The sequence below is a fragment of the Aptenodytes patagonicus genome, chromosome 2, assembly GCF_965638725.1.
Source record: "Aptenodytes patagonicus chromosome 2, bAptPat1.pri.cur, whole genome shotgun sequence".
NCBI classification, from domain to species: Eukaryota; Metazoa; Chordata; class Aves; order Sphenisciformes; family Spheniscidae; genus Aptenodytes; species Aptenodytes patagonicus.
In genome coordinates, this window is record NC_134950.1 from 156725066 (window position 1) to 156745003 (window position 19938).

At 39.8% G+C, this 19938-nt stretch overlaps 1 protein-coding gene across 12 annotated transcripts in view; it reads right to left on the reverse strand.

The window, feature by feature from the left end:
• PARD3 (par-3 family cell polarity regulator) overlaps positions 1-19938 on the reverse strand; it is a 467456-nt gene that overhangs the window by 300133 nt on the left and 147385 nt on the right. For all 12 annotated transcript variants that reach the window (XM_076331853.1, XM_076331849.1, XM_076331848.1 and 9 more), the window contains exon 3: positions 6811-6991. In XM_076331853.1, the coding sequence (XP_076187968.1) occupies positions 6811-6991 (181 nt within the window). The remainder of the gene's footprint in view (positions 1-6810; positions 6992-19938) is intronic.

The following is a 19938-nucleotide window of genomic DNA, read 5'->3' on the forward strand; positions in this document are numbered from 1 at the left end:
CCCAGCAACACCACCACCACCACCCATGCATATTGAAACATTCTCAGAATACAGCTGTGATTTCCATAATAGCTTCTTGTTCAAGTGATCATTAAATCTATTTAAGATGTCAAATTTAGACTAATATCCAAACCTGACTTCTTAAACTATTCAAATTCAATACTTCACATCTTCATAACCCTTCCTTATTATCTCTCTTGTACTACATTCTGTAGCTGTGGTACAAAATACCATCAAGTATCAGCTACAATACCGTATTTTTATTACTCCCTATTATCGGTACTCAAAGATAGAAACCCTCACCATATGGAATGACATCTTGAAATGCCCCATGATTACTTAGGTTTCCTCTAGAGAATCCAGTAAGTTCTAAAATTCTTTACTTTATTGGTTTCAGGGATTTTTTAATCCTACTAGAAGCTACAGTATTTTGCTTGATAGTATACTGAGAAGATTGAAGATATTAAAGGTTAATTTAGAAACTTAAGCAGTTTAAAATCCATTTGTTTTTACAAACGTGTCACGGCCTCATCAAAAACACATGGTTTTTAAACTGCTCAACAATCTCAAATTAACAGCAGAGCACTATGCTTGGAGAAAACACCAACTGGAGATCACTCAAGTCAGAACTGTGCTGTAGAAAGAACAAATTTAGCCTCATGGAAGAAAGCAGCACCTGGTACTGATTTTTTGATTCAGTAACTCTGGCTTTAAAACAATCACATCCTTGATAGATCTACAGGGATAAATGTGATAAGAATTCCTGAACAGCGAGAGCACCAGGAGGTGAGGAAACAGACTTTGCTAAATCTTCTCCTCAAACTCCGATGCATGAGAAACCTTCCTTATTCAGCTGCTCGGTGCAAGCCTCAGTTCAAGGTTCTTTTTGTATTATCCGACACAGTAAAGGAAACATCTGAGAACCTGACAAGGAAGTAAAAGTGGGAATGATGGTTAAGAAATCTTTTGGAATTCATTCTTGGCACTGCACTGGAACGACAGGCACCTGAACACCGGCTGGTGACCAATAAGGTTCCTGACTGAGGAGACTCACCATGGAAAGCTGACCTGACCGAAAGCTCGGCGGAGCTAGTGGAAAACCTCCCATTGACTTTAGCAAGCATTGCCTGTAAAGCCATAATCTTTCATTACAAATGTGGATGACTTCCTCTACATTTTGTAAGCAGCTATTTAACCCTAGAGATAACTCCATCTGATAAAGCTCCAAACATCTGTTTTTTGATGAACCCATCTTTCTCTTCCTCCCTCTTCTAATATCTTGCTTCCTTAGTTCTTTGACACTTGAAAATGACTTTATTTCCATATATAAACTGACTCGCAGCTGAATAAGGAGCCAAAGAGATACAAACAAGAATGAAAAAGTTTCTAATGTCCATATGTGGGAAAGAGTGCTGAAACCATCATCATTTTCCAAAACCAGAACAAATATGAACTCACCTCTGCAGTTCTTTGCCAAGATACTAATGTGCAGTGCTCCAAGCCCTTAAACAAAGGCACTTAGAAATATTAACAAATTAATTCTCAGAATATGCATTTGGGACTCTAGATAAATACTTGTATCAAATCAGTGAAGTGCCATATTTAAAACAGCAATTTTAAAGTACTTGAAATTCACACACTTATTTATGCGCTCACACCTATAACTGGTTCGTTTAGTATTGGATTGTCGTGGTTTAACCCCAGCTGGCAACTCAGCACCACACAGCCACTTGCTCACTCCCCCCTGGTGGCATGGGGGAGAGAATTGGAAGAGTAAAAGTGAGAAAACTTGTGGGTTACCAAAAACGGCTTTTCCCCAGGAAATGCCAACTGCCCTTCTCTCAGCAGACATGGAGAATGAGAAAAAATTAATACATTTGAAGACTTGGACACTATCAGTTTTTATCTTAACTAAATAAACCAGTCGTTCCAATGCTTGGTCATAGTCTCCGAAGCATCTTACTCTTGCTGCTCTCTTTCACTTGCTCCAACTTGTTTATAATTTCTCCAAGTCTGGCATCACAACGGGTCACTTCAGCTAAAGTCTTCCTGCTCACAACTACTTCAGTGAGCCCACAACAGCATTTGCCTTTGATCCTTTGATGGAAAAGCATAATGCCCAGATGCACTCTAATAATGCACTATAATGCCCAGATCCTTCTGGCAGTACTGTGTAGTTAGCTGTTCACTAGTGTTGCCTTGCAAATTACTTTTTTCTTTCTAGATGCAGTGACTGTGCACATCTCACTCATTTCAAAACAGTTTATAAACGTACGAAGTGAATGCTGAACTGAAACCTTGACATCCAAAGTGCTTGAAACTCCATCTTAGCTTTTTATGCAATACTTTATGTTCCAGTTCAGATTTATTAAAATACTGAACAGTCCTTAACCTAAGAGAGCCCTCAGGGACTATACTTGATATGTCCTACTAATTTGCCAGTGAACTACTAAAAAGTACTCTGAGGGCACAGAGAGATCCACAAATTCAAAGGCAAGCAAGGTCATGAACTTTAGTATCTCAACAAATTCACGGTGAAAGTCTGCATGCATGCTCTTACCTGTGAGGAATAAATTTGTGCTTATGGCAGGGTAAGAACGCGAACACACACAGGGAACCTTACAGCAACAGCCATGCTGCTGGGTAAACAAAGACGTGAAGCTGCAGCAAGTTCTTTGCTCCTCTGCACTTTTAGTACATCTTCACGGCCAGATGTGCACTTGCTTCATAATATTCTCATCTAGACCTTTTCTTTTCCCCACAGTCTGCTTCTGTGACCAGAATATGAAACCGATGCCGACAGTCCTACTGAAATATATGATACAGATCACTTGAGCAAATACATCACTGGAGTGCATCATTTTCAGCTAGCTCTTGGTAATTTCTTAGATGACTCTGGCCAGCGTTTCAAGGAGATGCTCACCCTCCAGCCTTTCAGAGAATCTTACAATTATCCCATATCTCATTTTTAAGGAACTGACATAACTACCAAATACATCCTGAAAGCAAAAGCAGCAGTCTTGCAAAAGGCATGGTCAGCTTATCTGTGTCACACTGGCACAAACTAGTACAATACTAAACCATGCTGGGAAGCTGTACGTGCACAACATGCTTGCACAACTGCCTGCTAAATATTTCACTATGAACATCATTTGCTTTTACAAATAAAAGCTTCAAGAAGCAAACACTTTAATTTTATTAACTCTTTGGAGTCACAGAATTACACGGTAACTTTGGAGATCGGACGAGATCTCTGGAGGCCATTTGGTCCAACCCCTCCATACAAAACAGGACCAGCTAGATCAGGTTGCCCAGGGCCTCATTTAGTCAAGTTCTGTCCATCTCCAAGGATGGACATACCACAACTTCTTTGAGCAGCCTGTTTCGCTCTTGAGGTGAAAATTGTTTTCCTAATACCTAATTGGCATTTTCCTTGTTGCAACTTGTGTTTGTTGCCTCCAGCAATAACGTGCCCATGTGAGAAGAGTCTGGATTCATCTTCTTGATAACCTCCCATTAAACAGCTAAAGAAAGAAAGAAGATCTCCCAGCCCCTTTACTCTTCTCTACTTTGGGCCAGGGGGAGGAGGGGGAAAAAAAAAAAAAAAAAAAAAAAAAAAAACAACCACCAAAAAAAAAAAACCCACCAAAAAAAAACCCAAACAAAAAAACCCAGTCCTCTAAACCTCAATATATTTTCCAAATAATGTTATATATTAAAAATGCTTTTTACCTGTAACTGCTGAAACATTCAGAGACTTGTAACATATAATCACATCAAGACCAAGAACTAAGACCACCCTTGGTTATTTAACAGAGCTAAATAACTTAAAAGGAAAACCAGACAAAGAGATGACCCTTTTCACAATATCTCACGTAGCTGAAAAGGGATTTTATTTACAATATTTAGATGCAGTACTGTGAAACAAACAACTTGGTTCACAGGCAGTGCACCCGCTGCTGAACTGTCACTGCCTGACATCCTGTCTTATCTGCCAAATTGCTCATTAGGTCTGGCAATTTTCACCTGCGCCTCCAGTTTATATTTCAGCAGGGAATAAACATCAGTCTGCTTTAACAATCTTCTGCAGTGAGCTTCCAACCTCTTCTCAGAAAGCACGCAGGCACACACGAGAAACGCCTTGTCTACTGTATGCTTAGAAAAAAAATGCAGCTCAACTGATGAAATACAACAAGAGGAAGTTTAACTTGGGTAACAGAAAAGCAGTAAAAGAGAAAGAGCTAGATCAGAAACATAAATAAATCAACTGCTTGTATCAATGAATTGTGTTTTCACATTGCAAAACAACATAGGGGGTATGGGCCAGCCTCATTTTTGTTTCCACATTTAGATGGAAAGATTCAATTTGACACAACCCCCCCCATGTGCAAAGTACAGGCTGTGTTTGTGCATGGGAGAAGGGGGAATCCAAATGAATATTACTTTTCCAGCTGGACCTGATCTAGCTAACCTTTCCCTTGCTGGAGAGGAGCGATGGCGTGATCTATAAACAAACAAAAGGGGTAGCATGGCAACCAGAACAAAGAGACGAAAATCTCAGCAGGCCCTTAAGCCCCAGCCTAATGCACTGAGATGCTGCCTCCGAACCGAGACTGCTCCGTACCCATTGGGTGCAGGTGAGCGGTAGCAGAATGGCACAAAGCTATGCTTCTGCGAGTGAACTGCTGAGAAACAGAGCCCAGCTTGCGAGCAAAAAGCACCAGAGATGTAAAACAAAATGTCTAAAATGCTATAAACCAATTTCAGACGGAATACTGTTTTTCATTTGTTAGAAGTAAAATATTCACCACCAACCCTGCAATTAGCTAGAAAATTACAATAATTACAGCAATTTTGTATCCCATCTCCAATCCAATTAATAGATATATGACCTTGTCAACATGTAATAATCAGGATCTGCATCTACCGCAAAACTGGATGGGTTTTATTTGCTGAATAGAACTTACACAGTAAGAAGATAATTATTTGAAATACTGAGAATACCATTTGTATGCTATGCTTCACTTCACAAGTTATAAAGGAAATACAATAGGGATATTATTTCTATTTTCAATGTATATTTAAATGAAATTCTTGAAATAGGTATGTTTAATACGGGATAATATTACTGGACTGGGATTCTAAGCCTGTGATTTGGAACATTTAGAAACAAAATATATCTAATTGTCAACATTAAAAAAAAAGGAATTAGCTAGATAGGAGAACATCTCTGATTTGTGATAACATATTTATGACAAATTGTTTCACCCATTTTATTTTTGCATGCTTTCATTAAAAGTGTCAAAAGAGCTATAATTCTTACCAAGAGTTTTAAAAGTCTTCTGCATTTCTACAGACCTTGGTATTGTAGGGTCTCAAAGCACTTCTTGGTCATTTTAGCAACCAGTGAACTAGCTAAGTATTCCATGTATGTTCCAGAATGACACCGAAGGTAAGTGAGCTGTCCAATATCACTGAATTTTATCTGCGCTATATGATTTTGATGCACTAACATCAATGTACTGTATAATACACCAGATAATCACACTAAAGAGAAAACGTGTATGCATTCATCTGCTCTAACCCCTCCCAAGCTGAGAACCCAAGAGGACAGCTTTTTGGCTTATGCATGGAAATGAGATATGCATTTAGCAGTGGCATACCCTAGTGACAGCAAAACGGAAGGGTCCCGAAATTCTAGGATACTTCTTTATTCTGCCATTAATCCTTTCCCTAATTTAATTCTGGATTATAATGAAGCATAGTTATAGCTTGAAAAGATACACGTTCAAGTCTACGTAAGCTAACTGTTAAATGTTGTTCCCTTAATTTTACAGAAAACACTCTGGTACAAAACCCCTCAAACTTAATAGAGAGTTGTAACTTTTCCATTTGTATTTTACCTGATTACTTAAAACCAGATTTTATCCATTAAAAGAACACCTACAGAAAAGTAATCTCTTGGGGATTACAAATAGTTGTTTAAAAAGCTGTATCTATATATAGAATATCAAAGGACTGACATATTAATTTCTGCCAAGAATTTTCTGGAACGGAGTCACTACTTCAAAAGTTCAGTGAACAAAATGCTAGATGCTACAAGTAAGAGGGGCACAATGCTTTATCCATCGTTGTCTTGTTTGCATGGTACTTTTAACAATGAAAATTACACAGTAAATTTCCTTTGGTGATTTTTCTTCTTAATAAGCTGAAATATTCAAAGATCCTCCCTGAGAAAGAATTGTGATATGTAATTTCTACTTTATGGTTTTACAACGAATCTTCCCCATTTTGAAATAAACAAAATAAAGGAATGTTCCTGGCTTTAGTTTCTGTTTTTTAAAGAAGTGTATTTTTGCAACACAATAAATGCACACATCAGCAGGTGTTTTTACGGAAAGGTGACAAGCATAACCTAGCAACATTGACAGGTTCAGTAGAAAGTTCTCCTATCTTTAGTTTCCTTCTACCCTTCTCTTCATTAAATTGAAAAAAACTGGCAAACTGAAAATTACACCGTGCAACAACTGCATTTGGAAACTTTGCTGTGATTTTCAGTGTGAGGACAGTTTTAAACTGGCAGCACAGAAAGAGCTTATTGCTCCTAAAAGCAGTTTATAAATAACTTATTAAAACAGAAAGGTTTGTTTACTTGCATGCAACAAGCATTTACACAGTTTCTCCATTTTGATCAGCTTTCGATAAGGACAGATAATGAATCATATTCCCAGCAGCAGGAATGGATAACAGCACTTGGCATCCTCGTAAATTAAGATGAAACACATTGAGATACCGAGAACATTGACTTACTTGCACGAAGGACTGAAGGGGTGACCTCAATTTCACTTGTTGCTTGGTAAGGCTGAAAGGCCGATGCTGCATTGGAGCCAAGCTCACTGCCAAAAATCTCCGGGCTTTGCGTGCCCGTCGAGCTGGCACTGGTGCCATCACCTCCATGGTGTGGATCTTGCTCATCAAACACAGCTACGAGCTGCAAATGACAATTTAATCTACTGTTAAAAAAAGCTTTCAGCAACATCAAAGTGCTATTGTAGATCAGCATTTCATCATTTCTTCCCACCAAAGAGCAAGAAATGTCTATCACCAGAGACTCAGATCAATGCCTAGATCACAACATCATCAGCCGAAGGAAAGGCAGCCATTAATTGGATAGTACAAAGGATCAACAGCTCTGATGGGACACAAAACCCATCACTGTGAGCTGCAGAGTGAACCTCACCAAGTCAGGAAAGGAAGGGTCGCACTTTCCCTGGCAAACCACTTCATCTTACCCAGCAATGCAGAAAACTATCTGAGTGCAAATCGATGCCTGTGCACTGCAATTTATCACCTGTGTTTTGATACCTCTATATGCATCATTACTACAAAGTCAAATCATGAGCAAAACCGCATTTTTACCAAATAAAAACATACAGTAAGAAATTATGTTAACACATGTTGAAAGCTACAGGCAAAATATGAAGCCACCCTAAAGTGTTATAATCACTACAAGTTATCATCTATTAATCTATTATCTAGTAATCTATTCTCTATTAATATTTAAGTTGTGGGCTTCCCTTGCAAAATTTCTTTTGTCAAATTTTCGGAGATGCTTCTGTATTTGTTTGCAATCAACTTCTCCAAGACAAGCCTAAGAACTTAAGCCCAATTTGAAACTTAGCCAACTCAGTAATTTAATAAAGGTTTACTAAATCTGTGTTCACCATTGGAAGGGAAATAGGAAAAACTTAACGGTGTTTTTCGGTAAATCTGAGATATTTTTTCCACTGTAAATGAATACTTTTATTTGAAACAAATGATTTATCCCAATTTATCTTTGGTGACCTACTGAAAGAGAAAAGGCCAGCTCTCATACACATTTAATTTTGTAACTTAATATTCAAGATGGGTAAAAAAGTTTTATGAATAACAACATTCTGCAGCCTATAAATTAATCTATAATGTAGTATTTGAAAGACATTTCCAAGAAAGCATTACAGTCTTCTGTCCAAATTGGTAGGGTAAATAGAGCAAATCAACTTAAAAACTACACTGATCACTGCAAATTGTTTATTTTGTTAGAACAACACTTAAAGCTTTGTATAACCTAAAGGAATCACAGAGGTCACTTTCTCTTTTCTTTTTTTTAAGTGAATTTGACATCATCTCATCCTACAGATTTTAATATTAGTCCCTTTACTCAAATCTAACAAACACAAACATCAGTAAAAAAATTGAAAACCACAACTACAAGCCCAAGTGGAAACCATTTGGGAATTCAGCTTTTGAAAGTACTTTCAGGCATTAACTTTTTTTAACAAGTAGTTTTGAAATTGCAGAGAGTAGCAAACTTCTGCTAATAATTCCATACCTAATGCAAATTTAGGCTCTGGCATGCACAAAACAGAAAGAATGAATTGGTAATAGGTAAAAAGTCCACGCTCTCTCCAGTGCTATTTGAAAGGTAGGGAGCAGAAGGAAAACCAGGTTGCAGCTGCAGACAGCTAGAACATGTTTTTAACATACAATTCATTATTTTACGCTTGAGAAATCTACACACAAGAGAGCAACAAAAGAGACGTGACAACACCTAAAATGTCAGTAGATCAAGAGTGTTGGAAATTTAATTTTCTAACACATTGTGAAATACCAATGCTTACATAAATTGAAGCATATTTCTCAAAAGAAGCACGCTTTAATCAGAACATTTTTACTATCTGTTTTATAACAAGCTAATTACCAATCTCCAGCAACTGAAAATAAATTAATCCACAAGTGAAGTTGTGTAAGGTATTAGAACGAAACACAGATGATGCATTTAAGAATTCTAGGCACGAAACATCAAATCTTTTTCTCGTTTGCATGGCATGTATCAAGATAAATCCCCAAATTACATTCTGTTCCTTTGAGGCTGATTGAAAAATATTACTCAATGCATGCTGCTGCAAGTATTTCATATATATTATATCTATGTAAAAAGGTACTTGCATATAAATCTCTATATGTTGTACTGTAAGTTGCCTCCAGCTTTTTGCCTATTCTAGACAGTCTACAACCTATGACTTCAGAACATCTAAAAACCAATGTTTCTCATTTCAAGCTTAGCTTTTGATCTTACATATTTTCACAGGTATTCTCCGTTTTGACAGCATCAAACCTTCAAAAGGCTTCAGTTCCATTAAAAAGCATAGCACGTTGCAGCATTTTTGCATACAACATGTGAAGAAACACAAGCCATGTTAGTCTTCTCCAAATCTAATTAGCATTACATTTTATTCTACAGTAGCAGCTTATCATTCAACCCAGGTTTGCAGCAGCTCTGCTACGCAGGTTAGGAAGTTCGTTGTAAAACAGCATTACAAAGGTACACTCATTCCTCATAATGAGCTCAAAAGTCTTTGGGACTGGAAGACTTAATGTGAATAGACAGTGTTGGATCTTGATTTCCAGAGCTTGGTATGCCATTCTGCGGATGATGGTGAGCTCACAGGAAACAAGAACAGCCAAAACATCTTCTGCTGTATTCTGATATCAAGCATTCATTTCCGATTTCTCCAACACATTTTATTTTAATCAAGGGCAATTCTTCAAGGAAAGGAATTAAACACTTTTGTATCTCTAGAGGCCCAGAAATCACACCTCGACTACCACCGTTGCAGGAACAAGAAACAAACCAAAAAACATAGGAAGAGATACCCGACGGCTACTTAAAAGGAAGCCACCCGAGTAGGTCACTGGTCCCACAAAGAATCCTTTGCAGCAGGAATCCACAGCAATAAACACTGCTTTATGCCAGGGAAACAAATGGCCTGTCAGTGAGATGTCAGTCATGTTTAAAGGCCAAAGAGAGGTTTTTAGTTTGGCAAAGCATGGAACACAGATTACTTGACCAGCCTTAAAGCCAATGGTAAACCTATGGTATTCTGCTAGGCTTTAAATATCAGATTTACAAAGGAAGTAGAAAACAAAGATGACTCTCTTTTCTGGAAACAACAGCATCTTTACTGTAAAGAGACTGCTTCCATGTTGACTTTTTTTTTTTAAATAAGAAATAAATGACTGAAAATACCATAACCATGCACAGTGTCAGTTTTCAAATTCAAGGAACTGCATACTCCTTTCTAGAATCACTCTATGATTACCTCCAATACCTGACATGAGCTGTGCCTCCTGTTCTCTGTCCTTCAGTTTTAGATCTCATCACTTGCAGTGACCTGAGAAACTCATCATACCATCCATTCTTTGCAGAAGGGACCAGCAGAAGGGCTGAACAAACCATAACAATGCACAAAGAAAGAAGAAAATAGCTTAGCTGTTCAATATTAGATCAATATTAGCTCTTTAAAAGATCTTCCACCAAAATTCAGTGAAAATTGGAGCCATTTGGCTTGTTTGAATCCATTTAAAAAAAAAAAAAAAAAAAGACAACCCCACGGCCAAAGACCAAATACCACAACAACAATAGTAATAAATAAATAATGATAGTAGTAGTTATAATAAGTTATATCCACCCCCCATTCCATGGGACCTGAACTTGAATGCGTCAAAGACATGAGAATATGTTTAAATAAGTTACAGCAGTTTTAATCACCTGCGGTAACAGGACACAGTATTTGCATTTTTCAATCACTGAACTAAAAATCGGAAATGGGAAATAAAATCAAGTAGCAACAAACCACTTTGTCTTCCCAAAACAAATTTCATAAATGATAGGCTTAATTTAGACTGGCATGTTTACATTTTGTCGTGGTTTAATTTCAGTCGGCAACTAAGCACCACGCAGCCGCTCACTCACTCCCCCCCACCCGGTGGGATGGGGGAGAGAATTGGAAGAGCACAAGTGAGAAAAACTTGTGGGTTGAGATAAAAACAGTTTAATAATTGAAATAAAATTATAATAATAATATGATGATAATAATAATAATACACAAAACAGGTGATGCACAGTACAACTGCTCACCACCCGCCGACCGATGCCCAGCCAGTCCCCGAGCAGTGCCCCCCCCGGCCAGCTTTCCCCAGGTTATGTACTGAGCATGACGTCACATGGTATGGAATGTCCCTTTGGCCAGTTTGGGTCAGCTGTCCTGGCTGCGCCCCCTCCCAGCTTCTCGTGCACTTTCAGCCTTCTCAGTCAGTAGAACATGGGAAGCTGAAAAGTCCTTGACTAGTGTAAGCATTACCTAGCAACAACTAAAACATCCGTGCGTTATCAACTTTGTTCTCATCCTAAATCCAAAACACTGTACCAGCTACTAGAAAGGAAATTAACTCTATCCCTGCCGAAACCAGGACACATTTCTAATTATAATACAGCAAAAGCAAGGGAAAGGAGGTTTCAATACAGATCCACATTCTTTATCCATGTAAGCTGGCACAGGAAGAATCATCAGTTTGAACAAAATAAGAATTTGGTCCCCGCATACTAGTTTTTCAAGAAGAACGAAGTTTCAGATAGTCAGTAGCACTTTCAAATATAAAGACAGCAGCTTTGTTCAGATCACAACTTATGGGAAGATTCATTCCATTTCAGCAATGGAATTAGAGTAAGTCTTCGAAAGGTCAATATGCATAAACTAAAATACTCCTATTTTTTGTACTCCAGAGCAAGAAATGTAAGTAATCTTCTCTGAATTACCAACAAAAGATACAATCTTTTTTAAAAAGCAACAACATTCAGTGTTTGACCAACAGCAACTTTTTTAAAAATACAAAGAACTGCAGTAAAACTCAACAATTATCCCAGTGGTAAATAGCGTACTTGTGATCCTTAGTACATTTTAAGAGGTGGTTTTTTTATTGCTACCATCATCCTCTGAAGAAAAAAAAAAAAAAAAAATAGGAATACAGTTTAAAAACCAGCTACTAACTTGACACTCTTCTCTTTTGACTGATAAAGACTCTTTCTACAGCAAACAGAAAAAGAAGGGGGAGCAACATAATTTAATTCTTTTTGCTAAATATACTAGCTTCATCAACCAAATGGCTTACGAAGAAATGATTCTACAGCCTGAGATGTCGAAACAAAGTTTTACTGAGACACCTTTGGCTTTGGGATAGGAGGAAGGCATTCCAGCAGATCACTGCATTCAGCCCTCTACAGCACGTCTGACTGACTTCCCACAACACCATGTTGTATGGAATTACATTCCAACCTTTAGTTCTTTCTGAAAGACATACCAGAACGAGGTTCTCTATTGCTCTGTCTGGGACTTCACATATCATATTAACCAGGTTATATTTACTTAAATAAATAAAAAGCAAGAACAATGATTTACTTTAATATCAATACAGCAGCAGCAGTCTGCCTTCCAACATTAATTATTACAATTTCCGTCTATTCTAAGGTAATTAAAAATTAGTAAACACATGCAGTCTTAATTGATAGACCAGATTAAGTACTTGAATGTTAATTAACTGGATTAAAAAACTATTCGCACCAGCAATGGTTGTTTATATTTTCATTAAGTAATAAGACCATATAAAACAATTCATCACTATCAAATGGTGCCATCAGGTCATCTCTCTCCAGCACAAAACCACAAAACCAGAAATCCTCCACTTCACAGAAACTCATAAAGCTAGAAACTTTTGCTGTTATTTTTCCCCCACTATGACAAGTAAGATTGTCAAAAAGATCATTTGAATTTTGCATATTCCTAAGTATCTGTCCACAATTTGTTAATTCTTTTATAATATTTATTGATGAATCTGATACTGGCTCATGTGTAGGCACCAATAATGATTTCAGACTTGTTTATCATCAGTTAGGATTACAGCCCTATTCTCATGCTAGAAAGACAGCAAGTGATCCTCTGGTTTTCGCATCCTCTGGTCTTCACATCCTCCGCACTTCTTGTCCAGTCTTTTTAACACAGAGTGAAACTGAAATCACTTATCTTTTTTAATGATTAGGAGCCATTTTAAAAATCTGGTTTCTTCTCACCAGAAGGACACTTATCAGATAATTTCATACAAGGACATTCCCAATTTGTTTCACTGTTCAGTGACCAATTCATCAGTAGTTGATCTGTTGAGCAACCAGAAGTGTCTCGATTCCCCTGGCTGAACCGTGCACTTCCCCTCCTGGCCCATAAAACAACTTCCAGATGCAGTCTTCCCTTTCACAGCTGCTGTGCTTTTCTGGCATTTATGCTGCACAACTTCCACAGGATGGCCATTCGTGTACAAAACTGCCTTTCACACAAGTGATTATTTTTCTGCTTCCAGCAGAATAGAGACTATAGCTCTTCTGAGGCAGGTCCAAGTGACAGTTCAGCTCAACACCCATCTCTGGTGAGGCGCCCATGCTGGCAAGGATTCTGTTTCTCAGTTTATGCTTAACAACTGAACTAAATAACTTTTTCACAGGAGACTTCAGTCCTTGAAGAGAGATATTTTGATGGTCCAAATGAGATTCTAAAATCTAAATTAGCCTTGTCAATATATCTCCACCTAAAATAGCTACTTCGAGCATATCCTTTAAAACCTGATGCCATAGGGTTAAGCCCAGCCCTGTCCTGCAGTCCCAATGTATAGGTCTCTGCACACACTTTCTAACAGTCACCTGATCTGCTGATGGGAGAGATTTCAATCACTGTCACAGCATTGCCATACACTTTCAGACGTGTGCAGCAAGTATCTGGAAAGAGAACATGGAAGAGGCTGGCAGAAAATTTAAACATGACCAACACTGGCATTCGTTCATAGAATCACAGAATAGTGTGGGTTGGAAGGGACCTCTAAAGGTCATCTAGTCCAACCCCCCTGCCATGGGCAGGGACATCTTCAACTAAATCAGGTTGCTCAGAGCCCATCCAACCTGACCTTGAATGTTTCCAGGGATGGGGCATCCACCACCTCTCTGGGCAACCTGTGCCAGTGCTTCACCACCCTCAGCGTAAAAAATTTCTTCCTTATAGCTAGTCTCAATCTACCCCCCTTTAGTTTAAAGCCATTCCCCCTTGTCCTGTCACAACAGGCCCTGCTAAAAAGTCTGCTGCCATCTTTTTTTATAAGCCCCCTTAGTACAAGTACAAGTAGAAGTACTGATAGGCCGCAATAAGGTCTTCCTGAAGCCTTCTCTTCTCTAGGCTGAACAACCCCAACTCTCTCAGCCTTTTCTTAGAGGAGAGGTGTTCCATCCCCCTGATCATTTTTGTGGCCCTCCTCTGGACCCGCTCCAACAGGTCCGTGTCTTTCCTGTGCTGAGGGCTCCAGAGCTGGACACAGTACTCCAGGTGGGGTCTCACCAGAGTGGAGTAGAGGGGCAGAATCACCTCCCTCAACCTGCTGGCCACGCTTCTTTTGATGCAGCCCAGGATACGATTGGCCTTCTGGGCTGCGAGCGCACAGTGCTGGCTCATGTCCAGCTTTTCATCCACCAGTACCCCCAAGTCCTTCTCGGCAGGGCTGCTCTCAATCCCTTCATCCCCCAGCCTGTATTGATACCGGGGGTTGCCCCAACCCAGGTGCAGGACCTTGCACTTGGCCTTGTTGAACCTCATGAGGTTCACACAGGCCCACTTCTCCAGCTTGTCCAGGTCCCTCTGGATGGCATCCCATCCCTCTGGCGTGTCGACCGCACCACTCAGCTTGGTGTCATCTGCAAACTTGCTGAGGGTGCACTCGATCCCACTGTCGATGTCATTGATGGAGCTATTAAACAGTACCGGTCCCAATACGGACCCCTGCAGGACACCACTCGTCACCAATCTCCATCTGGACATTGAGCCGTTGGCCACTACCCTCTGGATGCGACCATCTAACCAATTCCTCACCCTTTACCAGACAGTCCACCCATCAGATTCATACCTCTCCAGTTTAGAGAGAAGGATGTTGTGGGGGACCGTGTCAAAGGCCTTACAGAGGTCCAGATAGACAACATCTGTAGCCCTTCCCATGTCCACTGATGTAGTCACTCCATTGTAGAAGGTCACTAGGTTAGTCAGGCAGGACGTGCCCTTGATGAAGCCATGCTGGCTGTCTCAAATCACCTCCCTGTCCTCTATGTGCCTCAGCAGAGCTTCCAGGAGGATCTGTTCCATGATCTTCCCAGGCACAGAGGTGAGACTGACTGGCCTGTAGTTCCCCGGGTCTTCCTTTTTTCCCTTTTTAAAAATGGGGGTTACGTTTCCCCTTTTCCAGTCAGTGGGAACTTCACCGGACTGCCACGACTTCTCAAATACGATGGATAGTAGCTTAGCAACTTCCATCTGCCATTTCCCTCAGGACTCATGGATGGATCTCATCGGGTCCCATGGACTTGTGCACCTTCAGGTGCCTTAGATGGTCTCGAACCTGATGTTCTCCCACAGTGGGCGGCTCTTCATTCTCCCAGTCCCTGCCTTTGCTTTCTGTGGCTTGGGTGGTGAGGCTCGAGCACTTGCCAGTGAAAACCAAGGCAAAAAAGTCATTGAGTACTTCCACCTTCTCCGTGCCCCGGGTAACCAGGTCTCCCGTTTCGTTCCAGAGAGGGCCCACATTTTCCCTTGTCTTCCTTTTATCCCGACTTCTCTTGTTGCCCTTGATGTCCCTGGCCGGATTTAATTCTGTCAGGGCTTTAGCTTTCCTAACCTGATCCTTGGCTGCTCGGACAACTTCTCTGTATTCCTCCCAGGCTACCTGTCCTTGCTTCCACCCTCTGTAGGCTTCCTTTTTGTGTTTGAGTTTGTCCAGGAGCTCCTTGTTCATCCCTGCAGGCCTCCTGGTGTTTTTGCCTGACTACCTCTTTGTTGGGATGCATCGCTCCTGAGCTTGGAGGAGGTGATCCTTGAATACTACCCAGCTTTCTTGGGCTCCTCTTCCCTCCAGGGCTTTGTTCCATGGCACTCTGCCAGGGAGATCCCTGAAGAGGCCAAGATCCCTGAAGAGGCCAAGCAATATTCCTCAGCAATAAACTTTTCCAGTCTTAAGCAGGCCTGTACAGTGAACCCGCAAGGCAACCACAGAACTGACTACACACTTCCTCTGCAATGAGCACAACCGAAGTAGACTGCAAGAGAATATAAGCAGATTTCTATAGTAACTCTTTAGGGTTGGCAAAAAACATGTGTACTAAAAGCAGTCTACGTATTACTCAGTCCATGTTACAATGCAGAAGTAAAGAGTACTTTTTTAATAAGGCCCAGCAGTAAATCAAATTTCAGCTAATGGCACCTCAGACTCTAAAACTTCCTGAAATAGAAGTTGCTTGTGAATGAACAGATGAGTGTAAGAGGAAAAAAACATAAATTCGAGAAAATAATTAGCAAGGGAGTAGGCAATTATTATTTAGATATGAAAGAAACTAAATATGAAATCAATTTATAGGCTTTCTGATGACTGAACTGACTTTAATAGCCCTATGGCAGACCCAAATACTTATTATTCCTTGAGCTTCACTTTTCTACATGGCTCATTAAAAACCCATTTAAATATAACTACCAGTTGTGCTGGTAAGAGGAAATACAGAAAAAAATGGACATTTTCACAAATAATGCACTACTGCTCACAGACATAAAAAAAGATCAATTAGCAAAAATAGCAGCATCTAAGAGGCATTCTGTGCTATATGTGCAACCTGAGTGAACCCTCAACAGACTTAGAGATCACCCAATGTTTTAAAAGGAGAAAAAGGGCAAGCGCAGTTTCAATTTTAGACAAAGTGTAACACAAACAACAAACATTTATAATTTCAAGAAAATCTTTACCTGTCCTAATTAATCAACTTCAGTCATGAAGCCAGAACTAGCTTTTCATAACAACTTTCCAAATTAATGTAGCTAGAAGGGAGCCAAACAACCAATATTCCCGTAATAACTTTACTGCGTTATTGCTTTTGGAAAAGTAAGAAGGACATTTTAAGGGTCACATTCTACTATCAAATTAACACTTTGTATTAGATCTTCCGTGGATTATACAGAAGTGTAAGCTCATGTAGAATCATAGAATAACCTGAACTGGAAGGGACCTCTGGAGACCATCTAGTCCAAGCCTCTGTTCAAACCAGGGTCAGTGAGAAGACGTTGCTCAGGGCCACATCTAGTCAGGTTTTGAATAACCCCAAGGATGGAGACTCCACAACCTCTCTAGGCAATCTCTCCCAGTGTTTGACCACTGTTGGTTTTAAGAATTTTTCATTCCCTATATCAAGTTGAAACTTCCCTTGTCACAACTTGTGTCTGTTGTCCCTTGCACTACTCCTGTGCACCTCAGAGAAAAGTGTAGCTCCATATTCTCCATACCCAACAGAAAGTGGCTATATCAAGAATGCGGTGCCTTAGGCAATTGGACGGCCATACAGCAGCACCCCTGAAGGCCTCCCTTTCCCTGTGATGTCAAAATCTGCACATCGGCTGACTAAGTAAACCCCCTTCATCTTCGAAGGTTAACATAACATACCAAGTTAAATCATATTTGCAGGATCAGAACTCATCTACTGATTCAAAGGACACTTTAATTTTACAGATAGTTTAAAAATATTCTGCTTTCGTGATTCTTTAAATCTAAGAAATGATTCTGAAATAAATAGACAAGCTTTTTATTAAAACATTGCTTTTGATTATTCACTTCCTACAGCACTTTGATCTGAGAAATTCTAGAACCAATATTAAATTGCTATCTAATCTTCTCCCAGTAGGAATTAAATGCAGTTTTAGGTACTATCTTACACATTCCCAGACTATTAAATAGATTTAAAATATATTTAAAATTTTAAAATATTTAAAACACATTCATTTAATATTACATATATTTAAAAGACGACTTCTCCATTCTCCCCTCTATTGCTGAGCAACAGACTAAAAGCAAGCATGACTATGGCACCCTGGAAAGTAATTTGTGTATATTCTGTCTGAATTGTTCTCTACTTGACCTCCATGGGTTAAGTCAGGCTGAGGTTTAGACCAAAATCAAGACAGTAAGTGAGCAGTGTTAAAAGTATTATGAGGGCTGTTAGAGGTAGCTGCCACTGAGCTGCCTGTCAGGTTGGCTGGATTTGCTTTTTCATGACCTCAGACCTTGAATATACCAGACATACCGCTTCTGCATAACGTACTGAACGAGACTCAAGCCATCAGCCCATGTGTGCAGCCTGACAGACACAAGTACATACAGAGCACGCACAAACTGATTATCCTGCAAAGTCCTTCTGACCTGCTCACCTAGCCGAACCTACTTCATGGACACAGCAAGTCCAACACCAGAGCTGGATCTTGGACTTCATCACCAACTAACTTCCATGGCCAAAAAAACCATCTTCTTTTGTCATCTCCTGCAGACAGACAACCAGCAGCCTTGCCCTACATGGCCAGAAGGCATTGCTGGCAGAAAGAAAAGTAGAAGCATCTACATTTCATGAAGCTGACAGACATGGTGAGAAAGACATAAATGCCAGTAGGTGGGTTTCTTTTCAGTAGGGCACACTCACCTGGGCCAGGAACAGGTAGAAGCTCCAGTTCGCTACGTTAACTCGTGCTCCTGAATGCTGCATTTCTGCTGTTAACTTTAACCACACTAAGGAAGGCTCCACGAGCAGTATGAATTAGCTACTGATCCCAGCCTTCTCAATGGAGTTAACAACTGAATGCATTAATCAGCAGTGGTACCCACAGCTGTTAAGCTAAGCCCTGGCGAAAGAGTGGGCAGTGCCATCACTGCACTCTGACCTCTCAGAGGATGGGCGCAGCCATGCAAAATCCAACAAGCAGAAATGCTGCAGATGCATCTCACTGCAAAAGTGGTTTGAGTAAGATGGGGTAAGAGATTCCAGAGCTTGCAACTAAACACAAAAGTACTGCTAAAATGAGAGTGCAAGAATAGAGAAGAACATCCTCATTTCTTTTAAACAATCTTTTTTTTTTCCTTTTGATGCTTCTCAGCAAAAATGAAGATATTACACTTAGAGAGGAGTTTGCTTTCCTCAGTTGCTACAGTCCCTCCACACAGCAGGTACCAAAACGCTTAATTCCGTGCTCATTTGGGCTGTGAAAACAGCTGGGGAAAGTAAGTCTGTCCTACATTAGAAAGTTTTTCAATCATAGGGTTTTTATCATGAGATTTTTGTAATGGGTTGTTTCTTCACCGACTCTTTCTTTGAAAGCATGTAGAGTATAATGCTACCCTGTTATTTCCTTAAATCCTCAATTTATACGGAAAAGATTTCTTCCAAAATCCCTTTGTAAAAACAACCCTCTTGTTCAAGGCTAAGGACATACTCTGCAAAATTACCACAATATATGATTTACCATGGTATCTCCTTACCTCATTTTTAAAAGAAATAGGAAAAAAATATATCTATCCTGGCTTTAAAGAGGTGCGTAAAGAAAGCACGGTATCAGAAGAGAGTGTGCTATGCTTGGAAAGTAGCAGGGACACATCCGAGTGCATGAATAAGCCAATTTCATCTCCTCCATTTTTGATCCCTCAGCACAAATGAATATATGCGAACCACACTGAGGACAATCTTGTTAATATTACTTTGAGAGCAATTTTAAATTTTTAGAGTGCACTATAAAAGTCTGCCTCCTTTTCTAAGAGGACAAGGCTCAAAAAGATACCCTGATTGTTCTCCATGCAGCTGAGCTTGTGGGTATGGGATGACTCTGCAGGTCAGCAGATTTCCAAGTCAACAGCATGGACCATACAGGAGTTTGGTATTTTATTTCTGCCACAGAGGTCAGCAGTTAAGCAGTGACGCTATGCAGTAAGTAATCCAGACACTGGGGTTATTAGAGGGGCTGGTGTCACACAGCAAGATATATTGCTGAAATAAAGATGTATTAAATCTCAACAGTTGTCTCATCTGTCATTGGGAGCTGCAGCCCTTGAGTACCAAGAAAAAATGGTTTCGGAAACAAAACAAAAAAAAAAAAAAAAAGTCTTTCCATTCCTCTGTTACAGGATCAAAACAGCAGCATTTAAAATCTAAGATTTTAATTTCAGCTGAGGTACAAAAAG